The sequence below is a fragment of the Pseudorasbora parva genome, chromosome 5, assembly GCF_024679245.1.
Source record: "Pseudorasbora parva isolate DD20220531a chromosome 5, ASM2467924v1, whole genome shotgun sequence".
Taxonomy (NCBI): Eukaryota; Metazoa; Chordata; class Actinopteri; order Cypriniformes; family Gobionidae; genus Pseudorasbora; species Pseudorasbora parva.
This window is the reverse complement of record NC_090176.1, coordinates 51175870-51193004: the sequence shown is the minus strand read 5'-3', so window position 1 is coordinate 51193004 and position 17135 is coordinate 51175870. Positions and strand designations below refer to the sequence as shown.

General features: G+C 40.0%; 1 protein-coding gene across 1 annotated transcript; it reads left to right on the top strand.

Moving 5' to 3' along the window:
* Positions 1 to 1189: 1189 nt before the first annotated feature.
* Positions 1190 to 12775, top strand: LOC137075881 (uncharacterized). The gene is made up of 7 exons (XM_067444833.1): positions 1190 to 1226; positions 2118 to 2324; positions 10267 to 10584; positions 10753 to 11049; positions 11273 to 11575; positions 12204 to 12509; positions 12602 to 12775. The coding sequence occupies exons 1-7, from the start codon at positions 1190 to 1192 to the stop codon at positions 12751 to 12753; spliced, it is 1620 nt and encodes a 539-aa protein (XP_067300934.1). The 3' UTR covers positions 12754 to 12775.
* The last annotated feature ends 4360 nt before the right edge of the window (positions 12776 to 17135 follow it).

Here is a 17135-nt window from a genome sequence, read left to right as displayed (position 1 = left end):
ATGCAAGTGTATGCACACTATACTGTCCATGTCCAGAAAGGGAATAAAAACATCATCACAGTAGTCCATATGAGACATCAGTGGGTTAATTAGAGTCTCTTGAAGCATCCAAAATACATTTGGGTCCAAAAATAACAAAAACTACGACTTTATTCAGCATTGGCTTCTCTTCTGGGTTTGTGTTCAATCCTCAAAAAAAGATTCAAACGGTGAAGAGAAGACAATGCTGAATAAAGTCCTAGTTTTTGTGAAGTGAATAACGTCGGATGGCATGTAAACATGAATCTGTATCCAGTGTATGTGCAACTTCAATATGCACGGCTCTCGTTGTCAGGCAGGTAAACAATACGCCATATCTTTTAACATTACTTCTACCTTGTCTGACTTCAAACGGTCCAAAATAGTCTACCCCGACATTGGTAAAAGGGGGATGATCTGGTATTATTCTGTCATGTGGCAGCTCAGACATCTTCTCCTCTACAGCCTTTGCTCTGATCTTTCTACAAGTCACGCATCTGGAGAGAAACTTCCTCACAATGCAGTTTGCAGAAGAAAGACAGAATTTTTGTCGCAACTTTGACAGCATATAGTTCCTTCCACAATGTCCAATTCTCTCATGAATGTCTCTTAAGATTAAAGTTGTGACATGTGAGTCTTTGGGTATAATGATCGGATGCTTTACATGCTCAGGCATTGCAGATCTACCAAGACGACCTCCCACTCTCAGCAATCCATCCTGAAGTATTCGACCCAGTTTAGAGAGGCAACAGGTCATTTTAACAGATGGATTACCTTTGTTCGACATGGAAGTTTCCTCTTTGAATCATAGACTTTGAGTGAACTTGATGATTTCATTTTCAGCCATTGTTACTTCTTGCATTGTTAGAGCTTTGCAGGTTTCTGCTGTAGATTTTGTTTCACCATTTTAAACTTTACTGTCTTTGGCTGTTTTCCGTTTGCTCCGCTGAATAACTATGTCCTTAAAACGCAGGATCCATGCCACAGCTCTCTTTAATTTGTACCAATCAGAGTAATAGTTGATCAATTTGTTCACAGCATTTTCTCCGTCCATTACACTCACATAACTCACTGAAGCTGAGTGTTTGACCTCACTGTCATCCACTTTTGTTGATGGGTCATAATTTGTCTCAGGCCACTTGCTCTCTGGTTCTTTGAGAAAAGAAGGACCATGGATCCAGCTGACGTTTTTCATGAACTTTTCGCAAGTAAGTCCCCTGGATGAACAATCAGCCGGATTCATAGAGGTATTGATGTACCTCCACTGCTTAGGTGTGGTCATCTCTCGTATAATGGCAATCCTGTTGGCAACAAATCTTTTCATACGAAGACTTATGTCAGCAACTCTCTCACCATCCGGAAGAGAGGCCAACAATGCACGACTGTTGCTTGCCCATTTTGTAAGATGAAATCCTCCACTTGCACAAAGTTGTGAGATCATTGTACAAGGCAATTGCTTGAGCATGGTTTGAAACAGACTTCAAACAGTCGTCTACATAAAAGTTCTTGAGAACTGTGTTGACTGCTTCAACTGATGACTTGCTGTGATTTTCTTCTGCTGTCTTCTTAAGAGCAAAATTGGCTACACTTGGAGATGACTGCTCCAAAGAGATGGACAACCATCTTGTACTCATCCAAGTTCTGCTTTACATCTCCATCTGGCCACCATAGGAAGTGGAGCATGTTGCTTTCATAAAAGACCTAAACATCACGCTGAGGTAGACAAGACATCCGTTGGTTCTTCACAAGCATTGCTGTGATATCTGTCTGACGTTGCATCACTTGTTGAAGTTCTGATGCATAAGTATCGCGGCAAAATGTTTCATTGGCTGGTGTTGACCATTCCTTTAGAGTGTTTGTTCTCTTAGGTTTGACACTTGCAGGTATACTTGAGTGAACTTCAGGACGTGGTGACCTTTTGCCATGCTTTGATGATGCACTGTATTCATAATGCTCCTGTTTTGGAATGCCCACATCTATTGCTTGGATAACCAAATTTTGACCTGAATACTGTTGTTGTTCTGCACAATCTTGACACACTTTAATTTTAGCCTTAGACATTGCAAGAGCTGTTTCTATTTCCAACTTTTCCATTTCAGCCTTTAACTTCGCTTCTTTCATTTCCAATGCTTGCCTTTCTTTCAAAGCGGCTGCTTTAGCCAACAAAGCAGCTCTGTTAGCTTCTTCTTTAAGACGAGCTGAAGATGCTGTGAATATTGAGGATTTTTTGGAAACAGACGTTGCTCCACTTCCTGACTTATTAGAAGTGATCGTCTTAGTCGACACCATTGAAAAACTGTCCATTGGTGAGACTTCATTATCACAAATATGAGACACTTCTCATATGCACTTCTTAATTTCCTCAATCCAATATTCCACCTTTTCCATGAATTTTTTGCAGAACATTAATTTAGGCTGAAACCAGAAATCCTGATCGGCACCATGCTCTTTATCCTTCAAATACAGCTACACTGATGCATTACTTTCAACAAATTCTTCAAAGAGTCGTTTGTAGAGTTTAAACTGCCTGTTTTAAACATCATTCAAGTTGCAAACATCCTCCATAAGCAATTCAATCTCGTTTGATTTTGCAGTTAACTGTCTCAACTTGCCTCTTCTTGCGTTTATCTTGTTATGAAGCTTCTCTTCCAGACCCTTGTCAGTGGGCGCCCTCTTGCGTTCAAACCAAGCATTGGCATCGGTGTCGTCGTCATCTCTGTTGTCCGCAATTTATGAAACTTTAAAGTGTGCAAATTCACTTACGATCAAAGTTCCTCAATTAACACTTTTGTACATAGTAAAACATCTAAAAATAGAAATTCTGAAATATTGAAATATGGCTCTTACAGTTCCAAAGCGATGCGTGACAATCCACAAAGAAGCAATTATTTTACTAAAAGAATTGACAAATGACCATCTTGTCACATAGAGGATTATTTCTGACATGTGAGACGCTTCCAGTCCTGTATTTATCAACTGTATTTGTCACTGAAACACATTGTAATCCTCAAGTTTGCATGATGTCACGCCTGGCTTTGCCGTGCTGGGGGTGCTTACTCCACTATGGATAGAATGTGTGGGTTGTGTTTCTTCCCCCAGGCTGAAGGGGGAGCTGTCCGTTTTCGGTCCGTCTGATTATAGGGGATGGGTTCGACTATGGTGAAAAGGATCTCCTGCCAGTTGCTCAGGGCTGCTGCTCTGAGCTGGGTGTCTCTGCGTTTGCTCTGGCATCCAGGTTGATGGCAGCCATACTCTCCTGCTTTTTTTGTTGTTTTCTTTTGTATTGCACATGTTTGATACTTTACTGATTGGCACTAGATTTTGATTTGTTTAACTTTGTTTCTCTTTTGCTGATTACTTCTCTTTTGACAGTAATTGATTTTAAAACATATATTCCTTATCTTTATCCTTGTTTAAATAAATTATTTTGCATTTAACTTTACATACGGTGTGGTCTCCCCTATGTCATTGCTACTATGAGCTAAGTGGTCGTGACAATATCCACTCCTGACGGTCAAAGAATGGTTTGCTTCCCTCATTCCACCTGACTTCACTTACTCTCTGGCTACCAATATACCAATTAAAGCCCACACTCCACCCAGTGTCCAACAGTGGAACTACAACAGACATTTAAAGGTGCCCTAGAATGAAAAATTGAATTAACCTTGCCATAGTTAAATAACAAGAGTTCAGTAAATGGACATCACATACAGTGAGTCTTAAACACCATTGCGTCCTCCTTCACATGCAAATCTTGCTTGTGAAAAACTACGAAAAAACAAGCGATTCTCAACATAAAACCAACTGTGACGCAAGCGTCAGAGACGTCAGCCCATGTGCAATGTCAGGCGGAACTGAGCAGCCGAATCATCGGGAGTTCAGCAGATACAAGCGTTACGCGAGGATAGCGAAAACATCATGTCAAAAAAAGGGAAAAAAATGTCATGTTCCCGGCTGTGCAGGGGATGTGAGGACTTTTCATACCATTCCCACAGATAAAAAATGTCAACAGTCATGGTTGATGTTTATTATAATCGGACCAATTTTACCGCAACAATTTATTTTAAAGTTGTTGGTTTGCTCGGCCCATTTCACCATTGATAGTTTTTCTAACCTGGGACAATATCAAGCAGGATTCGCTCAGCGTCTAAAACTGAAGAAAGGCCCTTTTCCAACTATATTCCTGCAAGCAGTAAGTAGGGATTTTATCCACTTTGTGACTGTCGAACCCATTTCTGATTAAATTCCAAGTAGCATACATAACAGTTTGTCAAATGACAAAGGTTAATATCATTTCCTGCCAGTCCGTGATTCAAAGTTGAGAAGCTATCATTGTAAAATCATTGTCATTACGGATGGTATAGATGTGTTAGCTGTCTTAGATTCAGTGATGCAGGGAAACAGCCAATCAGAGCAGAACTCTACATTAATATTCATGACTCTCCCAAATAAGGTAAAAACAGGGGCATCCTAGGGACAATTTTTAAGGTTGTAAATGGACCTGTAAAACTGTATCTAGACAATTTTTGACCTTAAATAAGCCACATACCCTCTATATAGATATCAGAGAACAATTTAACATATTGTTTCAAATCATTCTAGGGCACCTTTAAATAGAGCATAATGGCTCTTACAGCTCTTAAACTTTCTCTGGTTCTCTGGCCTCGACCACAGCATGAACCCTTTCAGCGATCGAGTCAATCCCCCTTTCTGAAATCAGCTTTGCAACTTGCACTTATCAGTGTATCTGTGTAAATCCATTGCACCAGCACAAGGTGTGGAATATGCTGGAATACATTCACTCACCTAGTGTTATGTGTTACAGTGAATAAATTCATGGGAAAAGAGTTCTTGAAACATGAGCTTTATTGATATACAACACAATGCAGAGAAGAAAAGAGACTAGTTACACATCTAGTCTCTGAAATTATTACACAAACTCACCTTGTTTTGTGTGATTTGATAAAGCAGACTCACTAATTTGGTGTTTATGTGGAACGTTGAATCCATAGCGTATGAATATGAATCATATTTTCACATCAGAGATCACTTTGATTTGTCCCTGCTCAATAAAGCCATTAGAGAAACTCTGAAATCAGTCTGAGAGGAGAAACAATTGAGACAACAAATGACCTGAAGACAGTTAGAGGAGAGAGCAGAGCCGAACACTCAAAGGATCTCATGACAAGATGAAACTGTTGTTTATTTCTGTTGAAAATGGCATCAATGATCTAGAGGAAGTTGAGGCCTACTGGAGCTGAGAGTGACAAAGTTCAGAGCGTGAATTATCAGAAATTAAGAGGTAGACAGTCACATGCATTAACACCTAAAGATGTGCAGTTGGTGTTGGTGGTTTCACATCATTTTACCACAGAGCAGCTTCACATCAGCACGTCTGTCATTTTATTACTGAAGCAGTTTTGAAGAGTTTGTCTTCTCATATTTGTGGACTGAAACCGCTGAAGATGTTTTGGACTGTTTTGTTCTGTTTGTGTTTCTGGCGTCTGGATGGTGAGTTTTAAATGTGTTTTTATGGCTTCAGCTGCTTCTGTTCTGGTCCCAATTAATAAATGACTGGTTAAATTAGGCAGAGAGGATTAACATTCACTGTCAGGACAGCACTGATAGGGGGCATTCAAATTCTAACGCAAACCCACAGAAAAATACAAACTCATGTGACAAACGCATTTATATACAATATTTATACGAGACAATCCCAACACTTAATCCCGGAAACAATTGCTATACAGTGTGAAATCCACTATAGACACAGAAATGAACCACAGCAGTTTATCCATAGATAAAAAAACAACATTAAAACTTTTAGTCAGCAGATTCAGAGGTGTCGGCATGAATCCAACTTCTGCAGTTCTTTCTCAAAAGTAAGTTTACAAAAAAAATTCAGACTAGGTGGCTAACTCAGTTTGCTGGATTTGATTGTTGACGATTTGGCTTGATCTCGGACCGTTTGGTTCTTTGAAACTCATCCTGGACTTGCTGTCAAAGCAACATGTCCGTTAGCTTAAACCTGCTCGGGAGCTTATTTCATGTAAACACGATTAGATCGCATCTTGAGGTGATGTTAAAATCTGTCCCAGCCACTGATACTTTATTACCAGAGTTGATTACTGAACCAGGGGCAATAATAATTTAAAATAATAATAAATATAAAAGTTTATTTGAAAATAATATTTTAATGTTGTGTAAAATGTGTGTATAATTCTATAGACAGAGTCACTTAATTGAGAGATTAATTTGTGAATTGTGATGGAATAATTACTTTATAGTTGTATTGGAGGTTTACACACATTGTGCAGTTAATCTTTGTTTGTTTTTATTGCCAGAAAAAAAACATGTAAAATACAGCAGAGAAGATATATTAATACACATAAACAACAAAATAAAATAAAAAACATAATAAAAAAGAACAATGAAACAAAACAATGCCAGAGTATACAAACCTTGATAAATTCATCAAAAAAATATATTCTTTAAGAATATTCTTAAATATTCCATCTTTCTTGCTTTTGTATTCATGCTAAATAATATAATAAAATGATTTTGTATTCATGCTAATATGTAATAAATGCTAATAAATATAACATTTGTTTTCCTTCTAATGAAATTTTCAATGTCCACCCAAAAAATCTTTGTGTACACAATCACAAAAGAGATGAATAATAGATTATTTTTTAATTGAACAAAACTCACATGAATAATCAATATCTAAATTAAACCTCTCTAGTAGTTTTTAACTGGATATATACCATGTAAAATGTTAAATGTAACTTTTTTTACTTTACTATTATTTAAGCAGTATGCTTCACAAATACACCAAGCTTTATTCCAGTTTATATTCCTAAATACACGGTTCCACAATAAACTTTTATGAGTATCTGTTTTACCTGTTATAATATCCCTAATATGTTTATTAGTACAACTGTGTTTCAGAAAGTCAATGGGTGCGTTTACATGCACAACAGTAAGCCGATAACTCCAAAAAAATCAGCTTATTGAAATAACCAGTTTTCCCCGTTTACATGCAAACCAGTAAACTGACAACGCAAGTAAACCGCATTTACATGACTATTTATAAACCGGGTTATTTCCTTGTAGTGCCGTCAAAAATAATAATGTCTATATCTGACTCTGAGTTTTTCAAATGTGACGTCAATTGTGATGTTAAATAAAGCGTGCGCCGTGTCAGCGGGAGATTTACGGCTCATATTACCCCTCATGCAGTTATGCAGCGTTTAGACTGAACCCTTTTCTACTTCTGCTGCGAGAGATGAGAACACATCTTTACAATTTTCTGGGTCTTAAAAGTGTCTGTGTTTGTGATATACAGTCTTGTTCAAAATAATAGCAGTACAATGTGACTAACCAGAATAATCAAGGTTTTTAGTATATTTTTTATTGCTACGTGGCAAACAAGTTACCAGTAGGTTCAGTAGATTGTCAGAAAACAAACAAGACCCAGCATTCATGATATGCACGCTCTTAAGGCTGTGCAATTGGGCAATTAGTTGAAAGGGGTGTGTTCAAAAAAATAGCAGTGTCTACCTTTGACTGTACAAACTCAAAACTATTTTGTACAAACATTTTTTTTTTTCTGGGATTTAGCAATCCTGTGAATCACTAAACTAATATTTAGTTGTATGACCACAGTTTTTTAAAACTGCTTGACATCTGTGTGGCATGGAGTCAACCAACTTGTGGCACCTCTCAGCTGTTATTCCACTCCATGATTCTTTAACAACATTCCACAATTCATTCACATTTCTTGGTTTTGCTTCAGAAACAGCATTTTTGATATCACCCCACAAGTTCTCAATTGGATTAAGGTCTGGAGATTGGGCTGGCCACTCCATAACATTAATTTTGTTGGTTTGGAACCAAGACTTTGCCCGTTTACTAGTGTGTTTTGGGTCATTGTCTTGTTGAAACAACCGTTTCAAGGGCATGTCCTCTTCAGCATAGGGCAACATGACCTCTTCAAGTATTTTAACATATGCAAACTGATCCATGATCCCTGGTATGCGATAAATAGGCCCAACACCATAGTAGGAGAAACATGCCCATATCATGATGCTTGCACCTCCATGCTTCACTGTCTTCACTGTGTACTGTGGCTTGAATTCAGAGTTTGGGGGTCGTCTCACAAACTGCCTGTGGCCCTTGGACCCAAAAAGAACAATTTTACTCTCATCAGTCCACAAAATGTTCCTCCATTTCTCTTTAGGCCAGTTGATGTGTTCTTTGGCAAATTGTAACCTCTTCTGCACATGCCTTTTTTTTAACAGAGGGACTTTGCGGGGGATTCTTAAAAATAGATTAGCTTCACACAGACGTCTTCTAACTGTCACAGTACTTACAGGTAACTCCAGACTGTCTTTGATCATCCTGGAGGTGATCATTGGCTGAGCCTTTGCCATTCTGGTTATTCTTCTATCCATTTTGATGGTTGTCTTCCGTTTTCTTCCACGTCTCTCTGGTTTTGCTCTCCATTTTAAGGCATTGGAGATCATTTTAGCTGAACAGCCTATCATTTTTTGCACCTCTTTATAGGTTTTCCCCTCTCTAATCAACTTTTTAATCAAAGTACGCTGTTCTTCTGAACAATGTCTTGAACGACCCATTTTCCTCAGCTTTCAAATGCATGTTCAACAAGTGTTGGCTTCATCCTTAAATAGGGGCCACCTGATTCACACCTGTTTCTTCACAAAATTGATGACCTCAGTGATTGAATGCCACACTGCTATTTTTTTGAACACACCCCTTTCAACTAATTCAACTAATTGCCCAATTGCACAGCCTTAAGAGCGTGCATATCATGAATGCTGGGTCTTGTTTGTTTTCTGAGAATCTACTGAACCTACTGGTAACTTGTTTGCCATGTAGCAATAAAAAAATATACGAAAAACCTTGATTATTCTGGTTAGTCACATTGTACTGCTATTATTTTGAACAAGACTGTATGTACTTATTTCATGTAAAACGCTAGCTCACTCTGTCTGGATGCGTTTAAATCTGCTCTAAGTTTGTGTTTTTGTCACCTATCACACATGCGCACTTCAATAAGCCGACAGAAAGCAGGTTAATGCGTTTACATGCTGCGTGAAATCAGGGTAAGAGGCAAAAAATGACCTGTCCCGACCGGTTTATGCTTACGGCGTTTATGACCTTAATCTGATAAAAGAAAACGGGTTACCGCGTTTACATGACCATGATCATTGTCGGCTTACTGGGCATAATCGGCTTAAGAACGTGCATGTAAACGCACCCAATGTCTCCTAAAAACATGCTGTCTTGAACATATACTGCCTCAGAAGAATCACTTCCACACGCTCTTACAAACTGTATAACTTGTTGAGGTATGGCACCAAATACAGCAGCATACTCTTGTGGTGTAACTGGAAACCCAAATGTTTCCAAAAATTCACCATAAGATAATAAAATACAGTTTGAATTTAAGAGTTGTTTAACTAACACAATGTTGTTTTCATGTTTCTATTTTTATATTGAATGCATCTATTATTCCAAATGTGCAGTTAATCTCCGTCGTGCATTAATGTGAGAGATGAAAAATATTATGGGATGGCTGATGCAGCGCAAGAGATGCAGATCATTTGATCTTGACTGTTAAGAAACTTTAATTAATATTGTCACACAACAAATCTGCTTCAAATTGAATTAAAAATGAAATTACAACATTAAAATAAAAATGTAAACTGTGTACAATAAATATTATAAAATCGTGAATATAAATAATTGGGAATCATGTTCATCAAAACAGTGCACATTTAATTTATCTAACTTTTAAGTTGGTTTGTTCGTTTGTCTGTTTCCTTATAAAGGTTCTTTTTTTTTCTTTGACAAGTTTTTTGCCAGGTGGCTTTTTTAATTATATGTCATTACGTTGTCTTGACGCCAGCCAATCGCTGCATTACTGATCGTGGTTTCGAGTATCGATCATCTGCCCTCTTCAGGGAACACAGGCACGAGCAGTGATCTCAGATAACTTAATCCAGATATATTAATCCAATCCACAAATTCGTTTGAAGAACCAAATTAGCCAGAGATCAGTTATCATCTATCTATTTCTCTTTTTATTTGTTGTCTTTAGTCTTTGTACTGCAGTAGAATATTATTAACATCACATTTAACTAATTACAAGTATTTCAGTGAAACTTCAAACCAACATCAAGTGATTTTAAAGCTTTAATCTGTGAAAAATCTGTTCTTCAGCAGTGTTTGGTGTTGAAGAGAAGTTAATATCAGTTACTGAGGGAGATTCAGTCGCTCTATTCTCTGGTCTCACTGAAATAAAGGATGATGATGTGATTCTGTGGAGGTTTGGAGACACTGTAATAGCTGAAATCAATAAACGGGCAGACAGATTCACTGTATATGATGATGTTCTTGATGGGAGATTCAGAGACAGACTGAAGCTGAACAAACAAACTGGATCTCTGACCATCAGAGACATCAGAACTGAACAGATTGGATCTTATACACTAGAGATCAACAGTGTGAGAAAGAAAAAGATTGATGTCTTTGTCTATGGTGAGGTTAAAAAAAACTTTTTTAAATTTATGAATAATTTTGTTTGTGTCATTTTATGATCTTTTTTATTTCAAACAGACATTTTAACTATTTGATTTAGTAAAACATTATTAAGTGATTTCACAGAATGAATCTGACAAACCCTGTGTGTGTTTGTATCAGGATCAGTGAAGTCAGTGTTACTGATGGAGGGAGATTCAGTCGCTCTAGACTCTGGTCTCACTGAAATAAAGGATGATGATTGGATACGGTGGAGGTTTGGAGACACTGTAATAGCTGAAATCAATAAACGGGCCGACAGATTCACTGTATATGATGATGTTCTTGATGGGAGATTCAGAGACAGACTGAAGCTGAACAATCAAACTGGATCTCTGACCATCACAAACATCACAACTGAACAGACTGGACATTATGCACTAGAGAGCTACTATATGTACACTGAGTTCTTCCTCGCCGTCTTTGGTGAGTTAAATATCAGTTTTACCATTTTATGTTTGAATCACCAGATACAATTATTAATCCAAACACCATTTTGCTTCTTTTCTGGCTGTTTTTGTTTTATTATATTATTTATTTGAAATTGAAATATATCAAATGATTTACTTTTAAAAGCCATCATAAAGTTATTTAAAGTCTCTCTCTGCTACAAACTCTGCTTCTGTTTGTTCTCTGTTTGGTGATACAGAAGAAATATCAGTGATGGAGGGAGATTCAATCGCTCTAGACTTTGGTCTCACTGAAATAAAGGATGATGATGTGATTCAGTGGAGGTTTGGAGACTCTTTAATAGCTGAAATCAATAAACGGGCCGACCGATTCACTGTATATGATGATGTTCTTGATGGGAGATTCAGAGACAGACTGAAGCTGGACAATCAAACTGGATCTCTGACCGTCACAAACACCAGAGCTGAAGATGATGGACTTTATAAACTACGGATGAGGGTTTCATACAGATCCTCATTAAGAGCATTCAGAGTTTCTGTCGGTGAGTAGAGATCAAGTCACCTTCATAGCGCTTTTTACAACACAGATTGCTTCAAAGCAGCTTTACAGTGATAATAGGAAATACAATTTTGCTTTTGAAGAAATATTTTTGATAAATTTCTGTCATTAAAACTGATTTAATTCGGTGACATTTAAACAACATCACATTACGTGTTCAGCCTATAGGCAAGCGTGTTTAAATATATTTGTTTGCATACGTGTTTTTATCTGAAGGGAAGGGAAGGGAAGGGAAGGGAAGGGAAGGGAAGGGAAGGGAAGGGAAGGGAAGGGAAGGGAAGGGAAGGGAAGGGAAGGGAAGGGAAGGGAGCCTTCACAGGGAGAATCTAGTTGACTTGGTCTCTGCAGAAACTTCAGGGATGTGTTGGTCATGTCCAGGTGCAGGTCCATCTGATCTGGATCCAGCTGACTACAGTAAACCTCTGTATAAACAGAGAGGCTAACATTAGCGTAAATGTAACGAGTACATCAGGTGTTATGGGAAGTGTTCCCGGTTGCGGCTGACCTAGTTAATGCAGCCTAACTAGCATCATTTCAACACTGATTGAACCGAAAATAAGATTGTTGATTAGTTTTATTCTTGTTTATCTTTTTTCTGTCATGTTCTCCAGCTCATCTGCCTGTTCCTGTCATCAGCAGAGACTGTTCTTCATCATCATCATCATCATCATCATCATCATCATCATCATGTTCATTGTTGTGTTCAGCTGTGAATGTGGGTCATGTGACTCTCTCCTGGTACAAAGGAAACAGTTTATTGTCCAGCATCATCAGTGTGTCTGATCTCAGCATCAGTCTCTCTCTTCCTCTGGAGGTGGAATATCAGGATAACAACACCTACAGCTGTGTGATCAACAATCCCTTCATCAACCAGACCAGAGATCTCAACATCACTCAACTCTGTCACACATGTTCAGGTACGGCAGCGCTGCTGATATTAGTTGATGTCTGCGCTGATATTAGTGTTGATTGACTGAGCTGATCTCAGTTTGATGCTTTTATTCCTCAGACTCTGTCCACTGTTGTGGTTCTACTGAAGCTGTGATCCGATTGGTCCTCTCTGCTCTGGTGGGCGTGGCTACTGTCGTTTTTTTGGTTTATGACATCAGATCCAGAAGAGCTGAACCAGATCAAGCTCATATTCACACATCAGGACCCTAATGGTGTCATTTCTCATTTATTCATTTAATAATCTTCATTTAAGCTCTGCACTATGGGGGATCGAGCCTTCTGCTCAGCCGCACCGCGTCTTTGGAATTCCCTTCCAGAAAACCTAAGGGCTCCTCAAGCCATAGACTCTTTTAAGAAAGAACTAAAAACCTCTCTTTTTAAACAAGCATTTTTTACTTTTTGCTAATTCATTTTTTTTTTTTTACGTGTAGCACTTTGGGATTGTTTTTAACTATGAAAAGGGCTTTACAAATAGAATATATTATTATTATTATTATTATTATTATTATTTATTTGTAATGGCTTTATATGCTGGCATTTACTGTATGCTTATTTTTAGGTGGCTTATTTACACCCTAGAACAAAATTGGAGAACAGACAGACACAGATTTTTGCTCATTAACTCATTAGTGCTCAAAGTGTCAAATGTGAGTGTCTTTGTAAATAATTATTTTTTTTCAATCTTTAAAATAACTTCCAATCTCACTTAAAGTCTCACACGTCTTGTAGTGTTATTATTGTTCAGATCAGACGTCTCTAATACTGAAGCTCTTTTACTGACTAAACACGACACATTTCTCTCAGATAAAACACACAGTTCCCTATATCGAGGGAACTTCGGACTGTGTCGGAACGACGATTTGGGGATACTCCCTAAGCATGAACGCGTCTGAAGTATGAATGAAACTAGTCCAATCCTTATTGGTCCTACGTCATGACGTAGATGTATTAGATTATGCCAATGTTATGGGTGCGCGCGAGGCCGGCTACGGGACGATGCCGCGGGTAGAAGATGCTCTCGCGAGCTATCTGTCTACCGAATCGGCATCGTCTCTAAAAGCCCCGGTACTGCCCACCAAGCCATGCAGGGACACATCGGCTTTGGTGGGCAGGGCATATATGGCGGCGGGTCGGGCTGGTAGCGCTCTGCACACCCTGTCTATCTTGCAGGCATACCAGGCCGACCTTCTAAAAGAGCTGGATGAGGGAGAGGGTCCCTCCCCGGAGGATATTTTAGAACTGAGGAAGGCCGCTGATCTGTCTCTCCGCGTCACCAAGGAGACGGCCCGTGCCATCGGCCGCTCCATGGCCTCAATGGTGATGGTGGAGAGACACCTATGGCTAAATCTGTCGGGGATGAAGGAGAAAGATAAATCATTTCTCCTGGACTCCCCGATCTCGCCTTCTGGCCTGTTCGGCGACGCCGTTAATTCGGTCGTCGACAGGTTTCAGGAGGCGAGAAAACAGTCAGCGGCCTTCCGACAGTTTCTCCCTCGTCGGCCAAAATCAGCGAAGGCTGCCACTAGTGGGCAGCCTCAGCCGTCAGCCAGCTCCTCGCACCGTCAGGTGCAAAAGGAGAGCGTCGCCTCTAGAGCCCCTCCTCCGGGAGCCTGGCAACAGAGGTGGCGCTCTCACCAGCAGGCTTCCGTGCAGAAGGGCGATCTAAGGAACGTCCTTCTCGCTAAGAAGGCTGCTGGGAAGAAGTCCTAGCTGCGGTAGGGCTTCTGAGAGCGGTCCCCTTCGCGCGGGAACAACCGAGGTTGTCTCTCGCGCGACGCTCTCGAGGGGAAAACGATGTGGTAATCCCGCCGTCACAGACGCTTCGGGCCACATCGTTTTCCCTCGGACACGTTTCGTTCCAGTCGCCTCGAGTGAGACCTGCGACTGGGCGGGACGAGTGTCCGAATACCGAAAATCGTATTTCGTCCCCTGCCGGGTATCCGCTTCAGGGGACGAAAAACGAGACTCAAGTAACACCCGAGACCAGCCTCAAGAGGCTGATTCCCTTAGTAGATTATCCCGGCGCATGGAAATGCCTTCCGAATATATCCACATGGGTCCTGCGTACTGTAGAAATAGGGTACAGTGTAACTCCCTCTCCAGTCAACAGAATCGGACACAAGGCGTTCTTCTCTACGGGCATTTATTAGTCAAATTATGTCATCCTCGATGCCATCAAACATGCCGTGAGAACTAAATGAAACATAAAGTCACATAAGTTACAGAGATAATAATATTCTCACAGAGAATAGCACATTATTAAACAAACAATACAACTCCAGATAGACTGTTAATAAACCGTCACACAGTTATACCTTACATTGATAATTACACATCAAATAACTATGCATACGTCGTTGGCCGCGTTAACTCCAGGGAGTGAAAAACAGGTAATAAAGGCACTTCTCTTCCGTGTGTCTCTTGGTGAACTTACAAATGTAATAATGACATTACCAAAGCTTTGCGAGCCGCAGTTAGCTCCGTATGCGCTAGCTGGTGCAACATCAATAATCGTCTGAACTAACCAAAACACAGAAAAATAGTTCCGCTATACAAGCCTACAAAAACAAGTCAGCTTGAACACATAGTATAAAGTAAAAGAAATACAGATAAATATAAATATATTACGATATATTTAAATGTGGTAAATTATTAAATTAAACCCTTTCTTTTATGGAACTTAAATTAGGCAACTGTTTCTGCTGGCAGCTACACTCCCACCAAATCACTGGTGATTTTTATTTTTATTTTATTAACTTAATAAACATAAGATTCTAACTTAATCATAAGACTTGGTTTAAGTGAGGTAGCAACAACCAAGACTGCTTTATTCAGCTTCAATCAGGGTTACAGTCTTGTGGATAGGTCGTTCTAGGTAAGCCTGCTTTGTGAGCCTCTTCCCTTTGTCATCTAGTGCTGATTCACTGATCAGCAATCGCAGCTTTCTCACACGTCCATCTTCACCAGGATACACTTCAGTGACCTTGGCGAGTTTCCACTCATTTCGTGGTGCATTGTCATCTTGCACAATCACGATATCGTTGACCTGCGCATTTCTGTGGGTTTTTCTCCATTTTTGTCTCTCTTGAAGATTTAACATGTACTCCTTTTTCCACCTAGACCAAAACTCATTGGCTAAGTGCTGAACTTTACGCCATCTTTTGCGAAGATAAAGGTCTTCCCTCACAAAGTCTCCAGGTGGTGGCAAGACTATGGAAGACTTCATCGTCAAAATGTGATTGGGCGTAAGAGGCTGCGGCCCAGCTGGATCACTCAGCAAATGTGCTGTTAAAGGTCGGCTGTTTATAATTGTCATTACTTCGTAAAGGTAAGTTCTCAAAGATGAACTGTCAAGTCTTTGGGATGCCTGATCTAGAATAGATGTCAACACACTTCGTATTGTCCTGATCTGCCTTTCACAGGCTCCACCCATGTGGCTAGCAGACGGAGGGTTCATGACAAACTCACATCCCAATCGCTTGAGGCATTCTTGGTCCATCTCTTTAACCGCTTCCAGGAACTCACGTCTTGCGCCAACAAAGTTGGTGCCCTGGTCAGAACGAAGTTGTCGAACGTTACCACGCAGAGCAATGAGAGCACGAAGAGCATTGATAAAGGCATCAGTCGTCATATCATCAAGCACTTCTAAGTGCACAGCACGAGAACACAGACAAGTGAACAGCAGGCCATAACGCTTCATTTCCCTCCTTCCATCTTTAACGTAGAATGGCCCGAAACAATCCATCCCACAATATGTAAAGGGGGGAGTTGTCTCCATACGTTCACGAGGTAAATCTGCCATTCTTTGTTCCTCAGTACTCCTTCTGAACTTTCGACACTTGACACACTTGTAGATGTAGGATGACACCATATGACTGCATCCAAGTATCCAAATCCCGTTAGCCCTTAGCTCGTTCATTGTAATGCCACGTCCTTGGTGTTGCACTCGCTGATGGTAGTGGGCTACCAGTAACTTTGTTATGTGACTGGTCTTTGGTAAGATCGCCGGGTGCCTGATATGAGGGTGCAGAGCAGCATGCTCTAAACGACCTCCCACCCTGAGGATGCCTTGTCCATCCACAAAAGGATTTAGCTTTTGCAGGTTGCCTTTGGTTACTTCCTCATTGCACTGAAGACTGTGAATCTCCATAGAGAAGTTCCTTCTCTGGACAATGCTTATGATGGTAAGTTCTGCATCTTCTCTTTCTTCCAGGCTACTAGCTTCGTTAGTTCTTGATGTCAACCCTTTGAACTCTTTGACACATCGCTTAAGCCTAGCGATGGCTTTGACCAACCTCGTCCAGCTGGAGAACTTGAGAAAGCGTTTAAGCAGTGAATCTTCTGTTGTCAGTGTCTTATGCACAAAGACCTTACGAACTTCTGGGTCTTCAACTGCAATGTCTCCCACCTTACTATCTCCACTGGGAAGCTCTTTACACCAAAGAAAATCTGGACCGCTAAACCAGTTAGAAGCAATGAGCTCCTTTGCTTTAAGGCCCCTTGACGCATGGTCAGCTGGATTTTCTTCCGACGACACATATCTCCATTGACTTGGTCTGGTACTGTCTTTAATGCGCTGAATGCGGTTTGCC